The following is a 19,191-nucleotide window of genomic DNA, read 5'->3' on the forward strand; positions in this document are numbered from 1 at the left end:
ATGTCTTTCTCACTAATTTAAAATTAATTTTTTAATCTACTTCATTTTAGTTTTATCTTATATTGCGTATAGTTTGCTTAAAAGTTTTTTTTTTAACATTGTTACAAAAATATGTTTCTACCAACTTTTAGTTTAAACATATAATATATTTCCTAATGAAAGCATATACCATATAACCTAAAAATAAAACTACTGATCAAACCAACTAAAACCAAAAATGTTTTTATACTTTAAAGTAAAAACTGAAACCAAATTAAGTTATGATAGACTAATTTAAAAATACAGAATATGTTCTAATATATTTTAAAAATTACATTGTATTCAATAATCACATATATTGTATTAAAGACAAACTCAGGTAAAATTATTGTATTTAATATTCTATAAGTTACTGGTTGACTATTTGTAAAAAGTATGTACTAAAAGAAAATAAAAATAACATAATGGTATCATAATATAATTGCTTAATCACCCCATGAAATAACAGAAAACAATAGTTTCCAAAATTAATTTAAAGGTAATTATACTATTTATTTTTAAATGATTAGCAAATAGAGATAATATATAGAATCTAAAAAAGTATTTAATTTGACACACACTTTTTCATGAATTTTATTCATAATTTAATGCGAGATATAGTCTAAGATATTTCAAAAAGTTTAATAACATGAGCCATATTTTAATATGCATTATTCCAAAGTTACATTAAAGGTAATTACGAGATTAGAGAGTAAACACTAGAGCATATGGTAAATCGGGAATACACTTATTAATTATTCAAAATAATCATTGGTAATTCCTCTGTGTAAAACATATTGGCTAGATTCACAATCTCATTAGTATAATAGAAAATTCAGGTTTCAGAAGTTTAGTTTATTGATTGGTTGGAGAGTTCATTTTTTGATAATTAAAAGAACATAATGAATAAGAATATAGTTAAGGACCGAGAAATAACCCATCATCAAAGTATAACACATTTTCAACATTCATATAGAGTTTCTAATTCAAAAGAAATTTGTTAGAAGGCTAATTGAAGATAATCAAACTATAGCAACATATTGTGGAGTTAAAAAAAAAATCAAATATTAAGATTGAGTTAAAGAATATATATAGTTGTAAAAGCAAAAAGATCAATATTTATCAATTTTTTTTCTTTACGATTGAGACTAAAACGTAATTTTTATTTATTTATTTTCATGGTTACTGAGTTTTACAATAATTTTCTGGTTATAGAGATCTAGCAAATCATCGTATAAGTTTTGATCGCATCCATATATTAAAGCTTTGGAAAAGATGTAGGGAAATATGAGATTTATCTGGTAATATTTGTAAACTATTTTCAATACTAAATTTTCATTTTGAGTGTCTGATATATGGTCTCTACACAAACTTCATATGTGGTAAGACTATCTCCAATATATATTCTATTTTTTACTCTAAGATAGAACATAGTTATATTTTCAATGTATCATTCTATTTTTGAGTTTAAAATAGAGTTAGTGTAAATAAAGTTGAATATAGAGTAAGCCTACCATTTACTCTAATTTAGAGTAAGATATAGAATAGAGCTGGAGTAAATATTACTCTATAATAGAGTATTGACTTTAAAATAGAGTATTGACTTTAAAATAAAGTGGGACTGGAAATCCTCTAAAAACCTAATAAATTATCACTAAACAATAAAATCCAAAACAACAAAACTTTGAAGAATTTAATTATTTTAATCAAAACTTTTTAATATGTTTTGTTTATGAACCATACATATAAAGGAACACATATTAAACATTTTAAAAATAAACTTTTCATAAAAAATCTATTTCAAAAATCTATTTCTAAATTTAATATAAATTATAATTTTTAAAAAAACTTAAATATATATCGCGTGATGCGCGAGCCTATTCCTAGTATATATATATATATATATATTAATGTTTCTCAATACTCAAGTTTTCACCCATTTTCAGTATTTTATTAAGGATACTATTTTTTAAAGAAAGTTGACTAACCAATAGACTCCTAGATTTAATCTTGAAAGAACGTGGATTATAATGTTTGGACATCAGACTAAGTCTTCAAGGAATACATTTTTTTTTTTTGTCAACAAAAGAAATCAGCTCAAACGAGCCAATTTAGGGGAAAATCGTTTACAAGTAAAACATGATGCGGGGACACACGCGCCTGGCGTGCTAAAGAGTCTGCGCGTACATTAGCTTGTCGTGGAACATAAAGTAAAGAGAAGGAAGAAAACTCCTCCCTGTCCATCTGAATGTCGTCGAGGTAGGTTGCAAAGGCTGGCCAATCAGTAGGAGAAGACACCATCTTCACCAAGTCTGAGCAGTCGGTAAGGAAAGCCACATCCCGGAAGTCGTGGCCAATCATGCAGCGTATCGCCCAGAGAAGAGATTCAACCTCAGCATGTAGCGGGGATAAGCTTCACCGGAAATTGGTCGCACCAAGCACCGGGGGCGTGTTTTGTGACGAGATACAGCACCATCCTGCACCTGCAAAAACATCTGTTTCCTTCCAGGAGCCATCCACATAACATCGATAGCCCGTAAAATCCTGAGGGAGTGATATACCCAGACGAGGTCCCGATGACGGACGTGGAGGGATGGAGGTGATCTCGTCTCCCTCAACATCCACCTGAGCCTTCTGCCAAGTAACCGCCTCACTCTCTGCCACCCGGACAACCACATCCGGGCGTTCATCCAAGTTCTCGAAAACACGTGCATTCCGAGCTTTCCAAAGATACCACATCAGCCAAGGAAAGGCTGTGATGTGTGAACCCGGGCCGTTCGGATCCAGAAAATGATCTAGATTAGTATAGACCGACTCCATCGGGAAATGCTGAGGTCCCACAGGAACATTAGCCAAAGCCCAGACCTGTCGAGCCGGCGGACACAAAAATATGGCATGATTGATATCCTCCGCCTCAAACCCGCATTGTGTGCAAACAACATCACAATTCACCCCTCAACAGCGTAAATTAGTCGATACCGATATGCAGCTCGTTAAAACTTGCCACAGAAAATGCTGTAACTTCCGTGGACAAGGCACCTTTCAAACCCTTGCAATAAAGGGGGTAATTTCTGGCCCAGAACCCAAGGCCCGAAAAGGACCCTGGACGTCCCGACGTGCCGTCTCATATCCATATTTCACTGTGTATTTCCCTGTTTTGGTAAAATGCCACCCTAAACAATCATCCTTAATATCACTACCGAGAGGGATAGCCTCAATCAGTGCAACATCCAAAGGATCAAAATGCTGGGTGAGAAGATCCTTCCGCCATGATCTTGTACGACGATCAATCAAATAAGGTAACCGGAGATTTGGGTCCTTAAAAGGACCGTTACTTAAGGCTGGTCTCGGGAATTGGGCTGGGACCCAGGGATCACTCCATATAGAAATGGAGGACCCCGAGCCAACCCGTGTAATAAGGCCTTTGTTCACCAGAGAGCAAGCAGAAACGATGCTCCTCCACCCGTACGAGGGTGAATAAGATCGTATTGGATCCAAAGGATCTGAGTTCCGATAATATCTACTTTTAAAAACCCGGGCAAATAGGGAGTTCGGGTACTCTAATAATCTCCACAATTGCTTGGCCAACAGAGCCGTATTAAAATCATCAATGCTCTTAAAGCCCAAACCTCCTAACTGTTTGCTACAACAGAGCTGTTCCCATGCAATCCAGTGCATACCCCCGGATTGGCCATTTGTACTCCACCAGAAATTTGCCACGACACTGGTCAGTTTAGATGTGATTGTCTTTGGGAGGCGATAGCAAGACATCACAAAAGTCGGGACCGCCGTCGCGACTGACTTGACCATAACCTCTTTCCCCCCTTTCGAAAGTAACCGCGCCGACCACCCCGTCGTACGACTTTGCAAACAATCCCTCACATAAGAGAAAACCTTAGTCTTGGACCCTCCCAGACTCTCAGGGATACCCAAATAAGAACCCATTCCCCCCAGATTTGTGATCCCTAGTACTCCCTGTATTTCCGCCTGGACTCCCGCATCAACCGTGTGACTAAATTGTATCGAAGACTTTGCCAGATTAATCTGTTAACCCGAGACTCCTTCATACTGCCGTAAAATCTCCAAAATCGCCATGCATTGATCCTTATCCACCTTACAGAAGAAAAGGCCATCGTCCGCGAATAGCAAATGGGTGATTGGCGGGCACTTATTTGCCACCTTAATACCCATAATCCGCTTAACCGCCTCCGCCTTCTGGATATTTGCAATAAGAACCTCTGTGCATAATATGAACAAATAAGGAGACAGGGGATCCCCCTGTCGCAGGCCCCGCTCCGGAACAATTAATCCATTTGGTTGCCCATTAAGGAGAACCCGATACTCCACCGAGGAGACGCAGAACATGATCCAGGAAATCCATCGTTCCGAAAAACCCATTTTCCGAAACATCGCCTTAAGGAAGCCCCACTCAACCCTATCATACGCCTTACTCATATCCGTCTTTATTGCCATAAATTTTCCTCTACACGATCGGTTCGTCCGCAGCCCATGAAACATTTCTTGAGCAATCAAAATATTGTCCGAAATCAAACGACCCGGAACAAAAGCCGTTTGCGTCTCTGAAATGAGACCAAGTAGGAAAGTCTTAAGCCGTTGGCACAACACCTTAGAGATAACCTTCTACTCCACATTACACAAACTGATGGGACGCAACTCCGTCATCCGCGTCGGCTTTACCACCTTAGGAATAAGACAAATATGCGTCCGATTTAAACCTTTTTCAAAATCACCCTCCTCCAGAAACTGGTTAACCATAGAGACAAGGTCAGTCTTGACAACAGTCCATGCCTTCTGGAAAAACAAAGCAGTCATCCCGTCCGGCCCTGGCGCTTTATCCGGGTGCATCATAAACAAAGCCTTTCGGATCTCTACTTCCGTCGCCGGAGCAGTTAACCGGGTATTATCCGCATCCGTTATGACCATATTAACCTCCCGTAAAACCTCCTCAAAATTGTCTGGATTAATCGAAGTGAACAGGTCCTCGAAATACGAGACCTCCATGTCACAAATATCCCCATCGTCTGTTGACCAAACATCCTGTTTATTATAGAGGCCAACAATCCTATTACGAGCCCGTCTCTATTTAGTTTGTGCCTGAAAATATTTTGTATTTTTATCCCCCACCCGCATCCAGCGATTCCTACTTTTCTGATACCAATGAATTTCCTCATCCCGATATGCCGCGAGCAACTGGGAACTCAGATCCGAGATTAACTCCGGTGTAGACGCATCATCCGCCTGAGCCACCTCTAATTTCCGTTTAAGTTCCTCGATCAAATCCCTACCAAAAGGGATCTGCGTCTTACGCCAGCGAGAAATCGCCCGTCGACAGGACACAATTTTATCCACAAATCCGGACGAGCCTGGGTCATGATCCGCATTCCAACCCGACGAAATCGCCTCCATCAAGCCTGCCTTACCGACCCAACGCCGATCAAACATAAAACTCCGCCGTCCCCGTGGCCTCTTCGCACCTATACTCGTCACCAGGGGAATGTGATCAGACGCGATCATCGGTAGATATTCAGTCACCGTATCGGGGAATAAATCATGCCAATCCTCATTGTCCAAGGCTCTATCCAACCTACACTGGATAGGCTTCTTATCCCGCCAACCTCTCCAAGACAAACAATCCCCCAGAAAGGGGAAATCCAGGAGTCCACAATCCCTAATCATTCCATTAAAAGCAAGAAAAGAGGAAGCAGAACGTAACCGCCCTCCCCATTTTTCATGATTACCCGTTAATTCATGAAAATCCCCAATAAGAAACCAAGGTGTGGACCGAGTGATACCAATTCTGATTAACCATTCCCAAACCAAATCGCAGTTTTTAAGAATTGGATCACCATACACAAAAGTTAAGTTAATAACACGACCTTTGAAACATGCTTCAATATGAATTAATCGATTTGATTCCATTAAAATTGAAACATTAAAAACATCTTTATTATAAAATAAAGCCAATCCTCCACTACAACCAATAGGTTCCACTGTTTTTAAATTGGTATAGCCAAAATGGCCTACAAATTTTTCCAGAAAAGAAAAAGACTGTTTTGTTTCCATAAGAAATAAAAAATCTGGCCTATGTTTATTCCAGAGATCCCTAAGATTCCCTATAGAGGCCTTATTACCAAGCCCTTGGCAGTTCCAACTTAATACATTCATTTAACAATCTTGGGTTTGAGTGGTTTACCACCCCCTGGCCCGCCTTTGGCTCCGTCCTGAGCCTTGGGGGCAGGTCAACTCTCGCCAGTACTCGGACCATGCGGAGGACGCCTCCTTGGTGATAACAACATCTGCGCATTACGCTTCTTTGTACTCACACCCCGTAAAGCCAAACCACGCCCCTTCCTCCCTTTTGCCTCATCCGCCTGCAAGCTGGTACCCTCCTTTGCAACCTCTTCTATCGCACCATCATCACCCCCTAAATCCTCCTCCAAATCATCAAAGGTATCAGGATCTTTCTCCATCATCTCATCATCCAGCCCCCCACTCCCAACCCCACTACCACCCTCTACGAGGCCTCCCTGAATGCCACCCGTGCCCAAGACAATTCCTTTAGCTACTGCCGCATCCTCAACACTCGTGGGTTGCACTACACCATCCGGAATGGAAACCCCACAAACCTCCCCAACCTCGCCAGTAACCTCCCCAACAACTTTGGAGGCCATGGTAAGAACCACAACAACGTCCAGCCGTATCTCCTCTGGAGCCTTTACCTTCGTCCGTACATCCCCCTGAGAAAGCCCTGGAGCAACTATCCCACCAGAACCATGCAAACCACCCTCATCTCCCACCAACACAGTGGAGGCATCCATGATTTGACCCTCCTCAGCAACCTCCTCCTCCACTGCAGGAGACACCAATGAACCCACACCCACAGTCTCATCCTGAAACAAAGTTCGCCTGACAACCCTACTCGGTTGAGAGCTCACACGCTGCGAACCAACCTCCTCAACAACCGGCTCTCTGGCCCTCTCCTCACGAGTTCGACCCTGATCCCTCGCCATCCCTTGACGGCTCCGAGAGTCCTGCGAAGTCCCCACATGTGAAGACTTCTTAGCACGATAGGAGGGTCCAGCCACCGGCTCCATTCTAGGTTTTGACGAACCTTGAATGTTACTCTCATGGCACCCTTTATTAGAACCATTACCACCTCTAGCTTCAGCCAGAACTGCCCCTTTGTAACTTTACATATGTTCCTGATCGCTACACACCTCGGAGCCATCTCCACCCCGTCCAGAAGAACAAGAGCTCAACGTTGGACAAACTTTTTCATCATGGCAGAGATTAGAACAAGTCTTACACCATCCGTGCAGGCGCTCATAAATCAGCTTAACAATCGTCACCTCGCCATTGTAAAACTCAATGTCCGTTTCAAAGCAGAGAGGCTTCAGACCATCAATCGTTACCTGGACCCTCCCTCTGTCAACATCAACAGCTTCCACCACACCTAGAGCCGACCCAATAACTCTAAAAGTGGGTTCCTCCCAAAATTGAATTGGCACATCGGAGACCCGAATCCAGAACTTCAAAGACGATGGATAAGCCGGATCCACCACTGGAGTCCATCGAACCAAAGACACCATCCAGGAGTCAAATGAAAAGGCTCCTTCTTCATCACCGCCAAGATATCAGCTTCCTCATCAAAATCCAGTTGAAACTTCCCCGATCCCAACTCAGCACCCGCAACTCTGCCCTCCACCTGCCAAATCCGCGGTATCACAATGAGCAATGACTTCAAGTCTTGGACTTGAGGATTGAAGCACCGCCCAATAAGAGTTTTTGAATAACCCGCAATGAGGGCAGAGTTATCAAAGAACGGAATCTTTATCTTCCGTCGTGAACCCGAGGCAGCCTCCGACAAACCAGCTAGACCCTTCCATAAGACCACTTTGCGCCATGACACAACACAACCAAAACGAACAAGGAAACTCACAACAAACTCTCTGCAATGAACAAAACAAGAGATGAATGACACAAACTGCTGTCACAACCCACTTATAAAGAAATCGGGACCAAATAAAAAGCCAGAAAAGGAAGCCGAGATAAATCAGAGCTGATACGATTCCAACCAAAGACAAATCTCTGACAGTAATTCGCCAAACCAACAAGGAGATCCTCATCTGATCCTGTGCGATCATACCCAATAAATTCAGAGTCGAGTGAGGAAGGAAACAAAACCCGTGGGGAAAGCGAAAAGGGAAAGCCAAATCACCCTGATAATATCCGATTCCAACCAAAGCCAAATCCTGTCCAATAAATCCCCGATCCTGAAGACAGATCCAAAACGAATCTTGTTTGAAATCGCCCATAGAATCCTGTCCGAAATCTCCCATTGAAACCATCGAAGCCCGAGAACCCCGAGAAATCCGAACATATCCCTTAAAAGACACCAACCTCTTCCATTGTAAGAAATACCAAACAATAAAATACCAGATACACCAAATATCATCAAACCCTGCTTCCAAATCAGAGATCCTCAGTATCAAAAACCGGATAGATATTCTTACCCAAAAAACCCCAAAATCCCGAAACTCAATCCCTAACAATCGACCAAGTGAAGGATCTCCGAGAACAACACCACCAATCGCCACCAGATCCAAAGAGAGCCAAAGGAAACCCCATTCTTTAACCCGACAAAGGAACCCAATCATCCGATAATCGAAACCCTAGAATCTCCTCTCCATCGCCTTTCGTCGTGTTGATCTTTTTTTCTTGTTCTTCTTTCCATTTTTCATTCAAGGAATACATGCAACCACAAAATGTTTTTTTTTTTTTTTGAAACAAGATGAATATCCTTTAAAAGTAAAAATTATTGCTCACAAGTTACAATCTAAGATTTTTTAAAAAAATGAATCATTGAAAATAAGAAAGAAAGAATTTCGATTATCCACTAAAGCTAAACCACTTATCCAATATTAAGGTGAATGTGCATGTGCTCCTTACATGAGTTTCTCTCATTAAACAAACTCCGATGGGTTTCTTTACACCTTATGAAATATTGTATGGTCGTCCATCCGATTACATCAATATTAGAGTTTTAGTTCTCCTCTATTCATAACTTGAATAGTAAAGGAAAGAATGGTTGAAATTTCTGTAATTTTGAAACACCTATATTTGTGTCAAGAGATGTCATATATAATTGTTGAAGATATGTTAATTTTTCTTTTTGGTATTTTTTCACCTGAACTATGTGTCAGTGATAATTGAGTTTTAGAATGTGATGCGGACATGCCTACAAGAGATACGTCTACACCCCAAAACGTAAATCTGAATCTTTTTTTCTTTACGAAAGAGATATATAATACCTACTTGTATATAGTTAATTCACACTCGGATCTGGTGAATGAATATTGAACCATGAATTTTGACTTTTGACATATATATATTGTTTTTGTGCAAATTGACCGCATATATAACTAGCTACTCACTTTTCTCGCTTTCTTCATGTGTTGAATATTTCATTGTAAGATTTGTTACTGATCTTAAGTATGGCTGTACGAATGGTAGCCACTTTTAGAGGAAAAAATCGGATGAAAACTAGACTAATTTACAATGTTATTATCTGAGTTGAAAATAAAAAATTGATTATTCATTTCATTCATTTTAAGTGTAACTATTTACCACCTATGCATAATTATATTTTTATTGGGTATGTTTGGATGGGTCACGCCTGAATTTAAGTCGAACAATATCAGATTCTAACCTGTGATATATACACCAAAACAGTGCCAAAAAGATGGATATAGACTTACGGTGTTGACACATTAGTTCTCCAGTTTAGGTAATAGATAAATGGGATAATTGATTTAAAAGGACATTTTTTCTTCAATTTGTTCTATAATGCTTTTTTTTTGAAGTTTGGTAGAGTAGGTTTTAGAATACAGAAAAAACTCAATTATTAATAACTCAATTAAACCCTTAATTATAGAAAAAACCAAAATTTCCCTTTTCTGTATTTCTTCTTTTTTTGTATACTTCCTAAATTTAATCAAAAAAATATTTATTTTTTTAAATCTATTTCCTCATTTTTTTTTACAAAATCTCGACATTACTCGCCTACAAAAAATAAAAAATCTCGACATTATTCTCTTTTTCTCAGGAGATATCGACACCTTTTTGTAATCCACCGGCGAAAATCGACGACTCCGGTAGTTTCTCCCACCGGCGAGGATCGTCTCCGGTAGCTTTTCTTCATTAACAATAAATCTCCATTCATTTTGGCCGATACATCTCCATACACCACATGTTACACAGATTTGCAACATACTGCAAAATGAATTTTTGAATGAAATTTAGGTTGATAAGCGTAGGAAAATGTTGAAAAACCTTTAACAAAATCGATTAAAAATGTTTAATGTTTTCAGAACACGTTTTCTAAACATGTTAGAACGTAATCTTAAGAATATATATGATTAGCATAATTTCGGGATTATGTAAATATTTTGTTTCCTTAAATTTCGGATTCAGTTTCTAAATTATGGAGAACATAGAATAAAGTGTAGAATTAATATTCTATTTTTCGCAGAACACATGATAAAATGTAGATTTCATATTCTGACTTCAGTAGAATATGTATAAAGTGAAGAAAACAAATTCTAAAATTTGTAGAATATAGAGTTATGTGTAGAATATATATTCTAATTTCTGTAGAACACATACAAAATCCGACTTCTAAAAGTTTTAGAAGATATATTTATTCTAAAGTTTTCAGAACAAGTAGAGTGCGAAGAATTTGTAATCTACATTATTTAGAACATGTATAGTATGTAGAATTTATAATCTAATATCTTCATAATATATACAATTAGTAGAAAATGTATTCTAAATGTTGCAGAATATTTTGTTTTCAATGTTAAAACACCAAATTTTCATCAAAAACACCTTATCGCAACCTCTTTCTTATTTCTAGAATTTGTTTTTAGGTGATTGAAATTTTAAAATTGCTTAAAAGTTAGTTTCATTTTTTTAAAGGGTAATTTAGGCATAATGACAAATTTAGCGTAGAAGGCATAATGAGACAAATTGAAGAAAAAATGTCCTTTTAAATCAAATTCCCCTAGATAAATTAGTTCATGTTTCTCATATATAAATTATTTGAGTTTCTCTCGTTTTGTTTTCTTTTACTATATTTTTTTTTTGGTAATGCACGGGGAGACTAGTCTCCCCAATATTATTGAAACTTTAAAAGAAAATAAAACTACACTAGAACCTGCCTTGGAAACGCAGTTCCTCGGCTATCAGCTCCAAAATTCTCTACTACAACATCCGGAATAGAATCTAACAATTGAAAGCCTAAAGGTAAAGTAAACACATAGTTAGCTAATCCATATGCAAGACGATTCGCCTCCCTATACACATGTGAAATACGGACTGTCCAGTCCCTTGATAAAAAGCTATGGCACAAGCGTACCAGGAATGACAGAGGATGAGAATCACCAACCCCTGACAAAAGAAAACCAACCACTAACTCCGAGTCCACCTCTAACTCTAACCTCCTAATGCTCTTCTCCCAAGCGATATATAAAAACCATAGTACACACCCCAGAGTTCTGCTAAAGGAGCCGTGCATATCCCAATGTTAAGAACGAAACCACCACACCAACCTCCTGTAGCATCCCGTAACACACCCCCTGTTGTAGCCAACCCTGGGTTACTGTGCGACGCCCCATCCGTATTTAGCTTTATCCATCCTTGAGAAGGCGGTTTCCAGGCTATCATCCGTTCAACACGCGCAGGCTTCCCAACACCATCCCGTGGCAACCTATGAGCTCTCCAAACTTCATGCGCTAAACCTTTCACAAATTTGACCTTGTCCTGGCAAAGACTTACCTCCCCGAATACAGCCCCACACCGCCATTTCCAAATCCACCATAGTGCCATGGCGAAAAATGTTGACCAATGACCCTCCGCTGAGCCATCCTCAAAACCCAAATTCACATATAACCACTCAAGAATTGATCCTGTAAAAAATTCTTGCCTAATCCGACTTGGTATGACACGCATCCAAAGCCCCACAACCGAAGGGCAGTCCCTCTGAACGTGCATTATTGTTTCTTCTCCACCATTACATATCTGACAAACATTTGTACTGCTCAGATGATGACGGTGCCGCTCTGCATTGGTCATAATAACTTGGTGAGCAACCAACCAGAGAAAAATTCTGACTCTCTCTGGGGAAATCACGCGCCATATGCGATTATAAAACCCTTCCATCCTCTGCTTAGAACAAACATCTGCAACTATCATGGAATATGCAGACTTTACTGTGAAGCTTCCATCTGCAGTTTCACCCCACGCCACTCTATCATGTGCCCCTGTGACAGTATCAACCACCACAGCTGCCAACTCCAACCGTGTACGATGTAAAACATACGGCTGAATCATATGCAACGCCCACCCTAAGTTCGCACGCCACAGATCCTTGACCCGCAACCCATTATATCCTACTGGTAGGCTCGTCAATGTACACTCAGCCAATGGTTTATTCGAGATCCATCTGTCTTCCCAAAAACGAACCTCAGTCCCATTGCCAACTACCCATTTCAAACCTTTCAGCACCACTTCCCGCAGTCCTACTTTCACACTGCGCCAAGTAGAGAAGCCCGACCCCTTTGCACTCAACCAACTCTGATCCTGGATTCCCTTCACCTTGTATTTGCTACGCAACACCTGTGCCCACAGACTTGTCTGATCGTCAAGTAGTCGCCAGCCTATTTTAGCCAATAGCGCTTTATTCATGTCCTGTGCCTTTCGAATCCCAAGACCACCATCCTCACGAGCCAAACAGACCCTATCCCACGCGACTAAGTGCTGCTTCCTCTGTTCAGTTGAGCTACCCCACAGGAAGTTCCGCGACACTTTATCAAGTTCATCCAGCAATGCTTTCGGCAACAAAATGGTACTCATCGTATGAACCAGTATTGACGATAGGACTGATTTCGTCAAAGTAAGTCTCCCTGCGAGACTCAATACTCTGCTTTTCCAACCTGCAAGCCTCGAAGAAACTCGCTGAAGTACTTCCCCAAACGTCTCCTTATTAATTCTTTTTTGAAGTACAAGCATTCCTAGATATTTCCCCATATCCATCGTGGACCTGATACCGCTCTCAGTACTAATCTGTTGGCCAAGCTCTCTCGAGACATTCCCGGAGAAGAAAATCTTGGATTTGTCAAGGCTCACCTTCTGGCCTGAAGTTGTGCTGAACCTTTCTAGAATCCGGCGAATCACTCTGATTTGGGCAACTGAAGCTTCAGCAAAGAGGATTAAATCATCTGCAAAGCAGATATGTGATAGCTTTGGACCACCCCGTGCTAACGTTATAGGTTTCCAATCTCCAACCGCAATAGACCCATCTATCATATGCATAGGCGTTCAAGACACAAAACAAAGAGATAGGGAGACAACGGGTCTCCTTGTCTCAGTCCGAGCCGGTTTAAACGATGATGTCTGTTCCCCATTCCACAAGATGGTCATCGACGGATCCCGAACACACTGCAGGATCCAGTTAACCCATCGTTCCTCAAAACCAGTAGCATACAACGTATCCTCCAAGAAATCCCACCTGATTCGATCATATGCCTTCTCCAAATCCAGCTTAACCAGCATCCAACCTTTACGTCATTTTTTCTTCTTCATCGAATGCACTGCCTCTTGCACAATCACGATGTTATCTGTGCTCAATCTCCCCGGTATAAAGCTGGACTGAGCTGGACCTATAAGCTTCCCGATCACATGTTTCAACCGCAGCACCAAAACCTTTGTGATTATCTTGAAAAGCACATTGCACAAGCTTATTGGTCTAAACTGATTTATCTTCTCAGGCTTAGCCACTATATAGTATATACTGTACTGATTTACTTTTTTCTCGGATCTCATATGACTGAGGAATTCAACATCACCTATTTATGATTTTGGCATTTTGGTCTTTCTGAAACTAATCGCATGACCAGCAATAGCCTAGTTGGTTACCTTATATGTCTCTTTTTGGAGTTAATATCAATTATAATATATATATATATATATATATATATATATATATATATATATCCAAGTTTATAAACTTTTAACTTAGCACCAATTATTTGTAAATGGATTGATAAATACTTATATAGCTTTAGGTTAGTTCTCATTTTTCTTTAGACGTGCGATTCTTTCGTAACGTATATTTTTAAGTTTTACGTACACTCATATGCAGAAACACTGAGTCAGTACATGGAAACAACTGTTGTCCAAAAAGAACAAAAGAGAGAAACCAACCAATTAAAGGTCTCAAGTCTTTCTTAAATGTATATACCCTTTGATCCAACAACATATAACTATAAGTTCAAAAAGGAACAAAGTCACCAACGTACACTTCTAAGCATCATGCATTAAGGAGAGTCTCCGGTACCGATTTCACCTCCAGATATTATTGTATCTCCGGAACGAATCTAAAAATATTTAGAGCTGATTCTTATCTTCTCCGGATCATATTTTAATTACTTTATATAGTGGAGTACTAGGAGTATGGTAATGAGCTTACAATAATTACTTTAGGCACAAAAAAGTTAGACGGGACCGGTTCATGTAATGTGACCACGTTAGTCCATACTCTATACTACATCCGCCCTTACCCACAAAGAGAAAGATCACGTCAAACACGTTGCGGAAAAGGTGCCATGGTTGGAGCTTGAAAACGAGAAAGTTTTGTTTGGATTTAATTCAGAATTATAGTAATTAACTGTAATATCTTTTATTTTAAAATACTGAAATAGAGGTTTAATAGTTAAACCTTGTTTTATTACAAGAGATTCAAACTCGGAATAGATTACTAATTAAAGAAACATCGGACTATCGGAGTACGTTGTACGAGAGCCTTAAAGCAACATAATGAAACGAGAGTGAAGTTCGTGTCTATTTCCATCGAACCCTATAGTTTTATATACTTTTATAGTTTTGAATTACGATGGAATTGGAGAGAAATAAACCCCGATAGCGTCGAAAGCACGACCATCCCGCCCATAGAATCCAACAATAGCATTACCTTGGCTCTCCAACACAAATTTGGTACCTGACACAAACCCATACGTGGGAGAGATTCTCCCTTTTGATGTTTTGAAAATCAACGACCTAATGACCAAAACGTTATCATCGGGGAGTATGTTGTAGGTACCCTCCACTGATATCAAATATTCATTTGGATAGTCTACCACAAACTGCAATATAGGAAAAAAAAAATGTTAGTAAACGGAGATTGAAGTAAGAATACAAATTAAAATCTAAAATAATCTATATGTACATATAGACTGTTTGGCTTATATATTAAAATAAGCAATTTAAAAATGTTATGTTAAGAGTTAAAAATGATTTGTTACCTCCTCTGTATCTCCATTCTTCATCCCATGGTAACATGTTGTAACTTGGCCGTCCTTTACGTAGTCGACATTGATACTCCTTATAAGCGTGCTAATGTAAGTAACAGATACCTTTCTCACGCCATCATAATTAGGACCATCATCCCAAGGTTCGCCTCCGGTTAGACCACCTACGAGTTCTGACTTAGTAGGAGGAGCTGTTGTTAAATATGCTCCAATTGAGTTTAAGACTTTCCCAGCGGATCCATGGAAGCCAATCATCATCTTGCCATTGACACCACCTAGTGAAAACTTTGTGGTACCCTTTGAATATCCAATCACTTCTGAATTCTTCCGGTTGGTTTTGATTACAAGTGCTTGCATCACACCGGTTTTGTCGTAGTAGCCATCAACAGATACAATATATTCACTGTTCAGATAATCAATCTCAAACTGCATGCGAACAAATAGATGTATTACGTACATTAATAAAGATATTGCAAACAGTACACAATAACCTAAATATGTGAAATAAAGATCCACGACATAATAAGATCCAACTAAATTTGAGTTTCATTAGCCACTGGAATAAAATATATATATATTTTTTTGGACAAAGAATAAAAAATAAATAAATAAATAAATAAATATATATATATATATATATATATAACATACCGTCTCTGTGAAACCGCTACCCGCAACACCATGGATGGATCCATTTATAGATTTACCATCTTTGACATAATCAAATTTGATGTATTGTATGCCTTCAAGACCACCTCGTATATAAACTTTTGCTACATTGTCATGGTCTGCTCCATCATCCCATTGCTTGCCTCCCTTCCCACCAACTACATCCAACTTCTGGGCCTTTGCAAACCCAGTTGAATCTTTCAACATAAAATTTGAATTCATGAAGGAATTGTGTATTGAAGTTTGAACATTAATATGGTATAAATTAAACAATGTGGATAAGGAGAGCTTAGTTACCTATAATGGGTGAGGAGAGAAAAAGAAAAATATAGAAGATAAACATGATAGTTGTGCTGTGGTGATTGATAATGAAGAAGCTGGGGTGCTGGAGATTGCTTATTTATACACATAGTTATGGCTCTTTCACATATGAAAATTACTAGTATATAGCTAGTGGCATATGATGCATTATAGAATAATGTTTCTCATTTCGTAAGTTTTCACCTTTTCAAGTTCTTAATATACTACTAGGTACTAACCCGCGGAAAACCGCGGACTGAACTTTTTGTTTTTGATGAAAATTTGTAATAATTTATTTTGTTATTATGTTATTTATAATAATTTGTATTAAAATTTTGGTTTGCTTATATTATAATTTTTATTTTAAAATATTTATTGAAAACTTGTCAATAAAACATTTACATGTGTCATGTAGTAATAAAATTGTTTAAACCTTTGTCAATTAAACATAATTCTTGCTATAGTTGTGAAGTAAGTAAAAAAAAAATATAACTAACATGTAAAAAAGGACAATTAAATATAGCTAACGAATGTTCTGAAAAATCTCTTTGAAAACAACATTTATTATTTTTTTCGGTCGTTTTCCTTTCTTGTCTATATAAATTTTAATCTGTGGTGGAAATTTTTTTGATAAAGTTTATAATTGTAGATTTTATTCGATTAGATTTTTAAAATCTTAGCTGTTAATTTTTTTTCTGATATGTTTGTGCCATTATTTTCTTTCAAATGACTGGATAGTCCGAATTTCGTATTTATATAAAAAAGTTAACCGTCCAGCAGACAGGTTAGCAAACTATACTTTCTCCTTAATGCTTGAATTTCACCTTTTGACTTGGTTCCACCGTGTGTGGCGTCGGTTTTAATTGATTGATGTTATCCGGTCTAAGCGCCCTAGACGAGTTCGTGTGTAGTTGTTTACTTAATAAATGGGAGCTTAGCCTCCCTCCAACTACAAAAGAAAAAAAAAATATTTGCATTTTTTTCGAGTTTTAAGAATGAATATTATAAATGACCGAATTGATTAATACGATTGAACCAGATATATTCAAGATATCCACTCCCCTGGATATTCACTCCCCTTTCGTTCACACTTGATTTAATAACACTTAATTACTACTTCTTCGCCTTACTTCACCGTAAAGTGGAGCCATTATATTAGTATAACAATTGCCAATATTATATTTGATTGACAAGGAGAGGAGGCTGGCCTTACTAACTAGGGGATCATAATCTTAATTTTCTATAAAAACTACAGGTTTAGTCAATGCATTTTCTCATGTGAACCTGTTTTTCCTATACAAGTACGTATACTATGAACCATAAATAGACGAACTCTTTTGGATCTAGATGTCCACTCCTCCCCCTTCGAGGTCTTTCCTGCAATCCACAATGGGCAACAAAACAAATTTCTAACTTCTGACTTGACTCATGGAGTCATGGTCGAGAGCAAGTAGTGTAATATCTTGATAGAACAAAGATATTATACTACCGCCAGGATGGTTGTGGATTTTTTTAATGGTTTTTACATTATGGTTTTTGGTTTTTAGCTAGTTTTGGTTTTTGATTTTTGAGTTTTTAGTTTTTAGTTTCTGCAATAAAAAAAAAAAAAAAAAAAAAGAGAAGTGTGGCAAGTGTTTGCTTAAAATCTGCAAATTATGTGGATTTTGGTTTTTATTATAAATTGTTAGGGAATCCATTTAGTCTTAAATTCTGAATGGAGAAGTAATGGGTTTTTGGAAAACATAATCCAAAACTATTGTAAAATCACTACCATTCAAAGCCTAAGACTTTTAATCAGTTTCTTCCGTATAATGGAACCAAATTAAAAGAAAAAATAAATTTCTCATTTACATAGGTATTTGAATATCTATCTACATATAGATCAAAGTATGTTATACTCACGATCAATACAACTAAACCTTTACAACACAAAGTTTGGAAACAAAAAAAAAAAAGAATTATGCAATTTCGATGAACTTAATAGAACATGTAGGTTTAAAAAGTAGAGAGAAAAAAATGAAATGATCGTTAGATCAAAACTTGAACGTAACATGCTATGATACCATGATAATGTGATGAGAGACTAAAATTAACATAATATGTTATTGCTCTCGTGAAAATGATTTTATATGGTAGATAAACTTAGGGAATGAATTAACCTAATATAGTTTATAGAATCGTAGAGATATATACAGATCTCTAGAATATATTAACACTCTCTCTTTGATCATATATATGAATCTTCTAGATCCTTTCCAAGCTAATCTTAGGGGGGTCATGGCACGGGAATACCTGATGTCTGACGGTGTTAAAATGGCAAAATTGTTATAGTCCCTGTTCAATTCTTGAAAAATAGGCTAAGTAGATATAATTTTTTTTTGAAATTTTTTTTTGAGTCTTAAAATACATGTAAATTTAGTATAATCCCAGTACAAATGCACTTGTTGCACATGTCTATCACCGGCCCTAACCGGATGCATCACACAACGATGAGTTAAAAACCATATGGGTAGCTAATATTGTGGTCAAACATTCTTTGGTTACATGCCATGCACAAGATGTAATTATATAACATAAAATTCACTTGTGCCATGCACAAGTTCTTATCTAGGAGACTAGGAGGCTAAAGATATAGGATTAAAGGAGACATTATTGAAGAATAAACTTCTCATGATCTATCTTTCACCAGTTTCATTATGCAACCACTAATTAACGAAACCTAGGAGGCAAGGGCTCATTTGGTTCGCCATTTCTTTTGCTTCGGTCCGAATATTTTGGATACAGGAGACCGAGTGAAACACAAACGTCAAACTCCTAC

General features: G+C 38.0%; 2 protein-coding genes across 2 annotated transcripts; both read right to left on the bottom strand.

Moving 5' to 3' along the window:
* Positions 1 to 4,065: 4,065 nt before the first annotated feature.
* Positions 4,066 to 5,958, bottom strand: LOC109128743 (uncharacterized). The gene is made up of 3 exons (XM_087486295.1): positions 5,164 to 5,958; positions 4,755 to 5,076; positions 4,066 to 4,598 (listed from the first exon to the last, which is right to left on the bottom strand). Exons 1-3 carry the CDS (start codon positions 5,956 to 5,958, stop codon positions 4,066 to 4,068), a joined length of 1,650 nt encoding a protein of 549 aa, XP_087342421.1.
* Positions 5,959 to 14,754: 8,796 nt separating this feature from the next.
* LOC104742713 (jacalin-related lectin 10-like) lies at positions 14,755 to 16,449 on the bottom strand. Its single transcript, XM_010463746.3, has 4 exons — positions 16,371 to 16,449; positions 16,056 to 16,270; positions 15,399 to 15,830; positions 14,755 to 15,239 (listed from the first exon to the last, which is right to left on the bottom strand). Exons 1-4 carry the CDS (start codon positions 16,414 to 16,416, stop codon positions 14,985 to 14,987), a joined length of 948 nt encoding a protein of 315 aa, XP_010462048.1. The 5' UTR covers positions 16,417 to 16,449; the 3' UTR covers positions 14,755 to 14,984.
* Between the last annotated feature and the right edge of the window lie 2,742 nt (positions 16,450 to 19,191).

This window comes from Camelina sativa, chromosome 14 (assembly GCF_030686135.1).
Source record: "Camelina sativa cultivar CO46 ecotype springtype chromosome 14, ASM3068613v1".
Classification (NCBI taxonomy): Eukaryota; Viridiplantae; Streptophyta; class Magnoliopsida; order Brassicales; family Brassicaceae; genus Camelina; species Camelina sativa.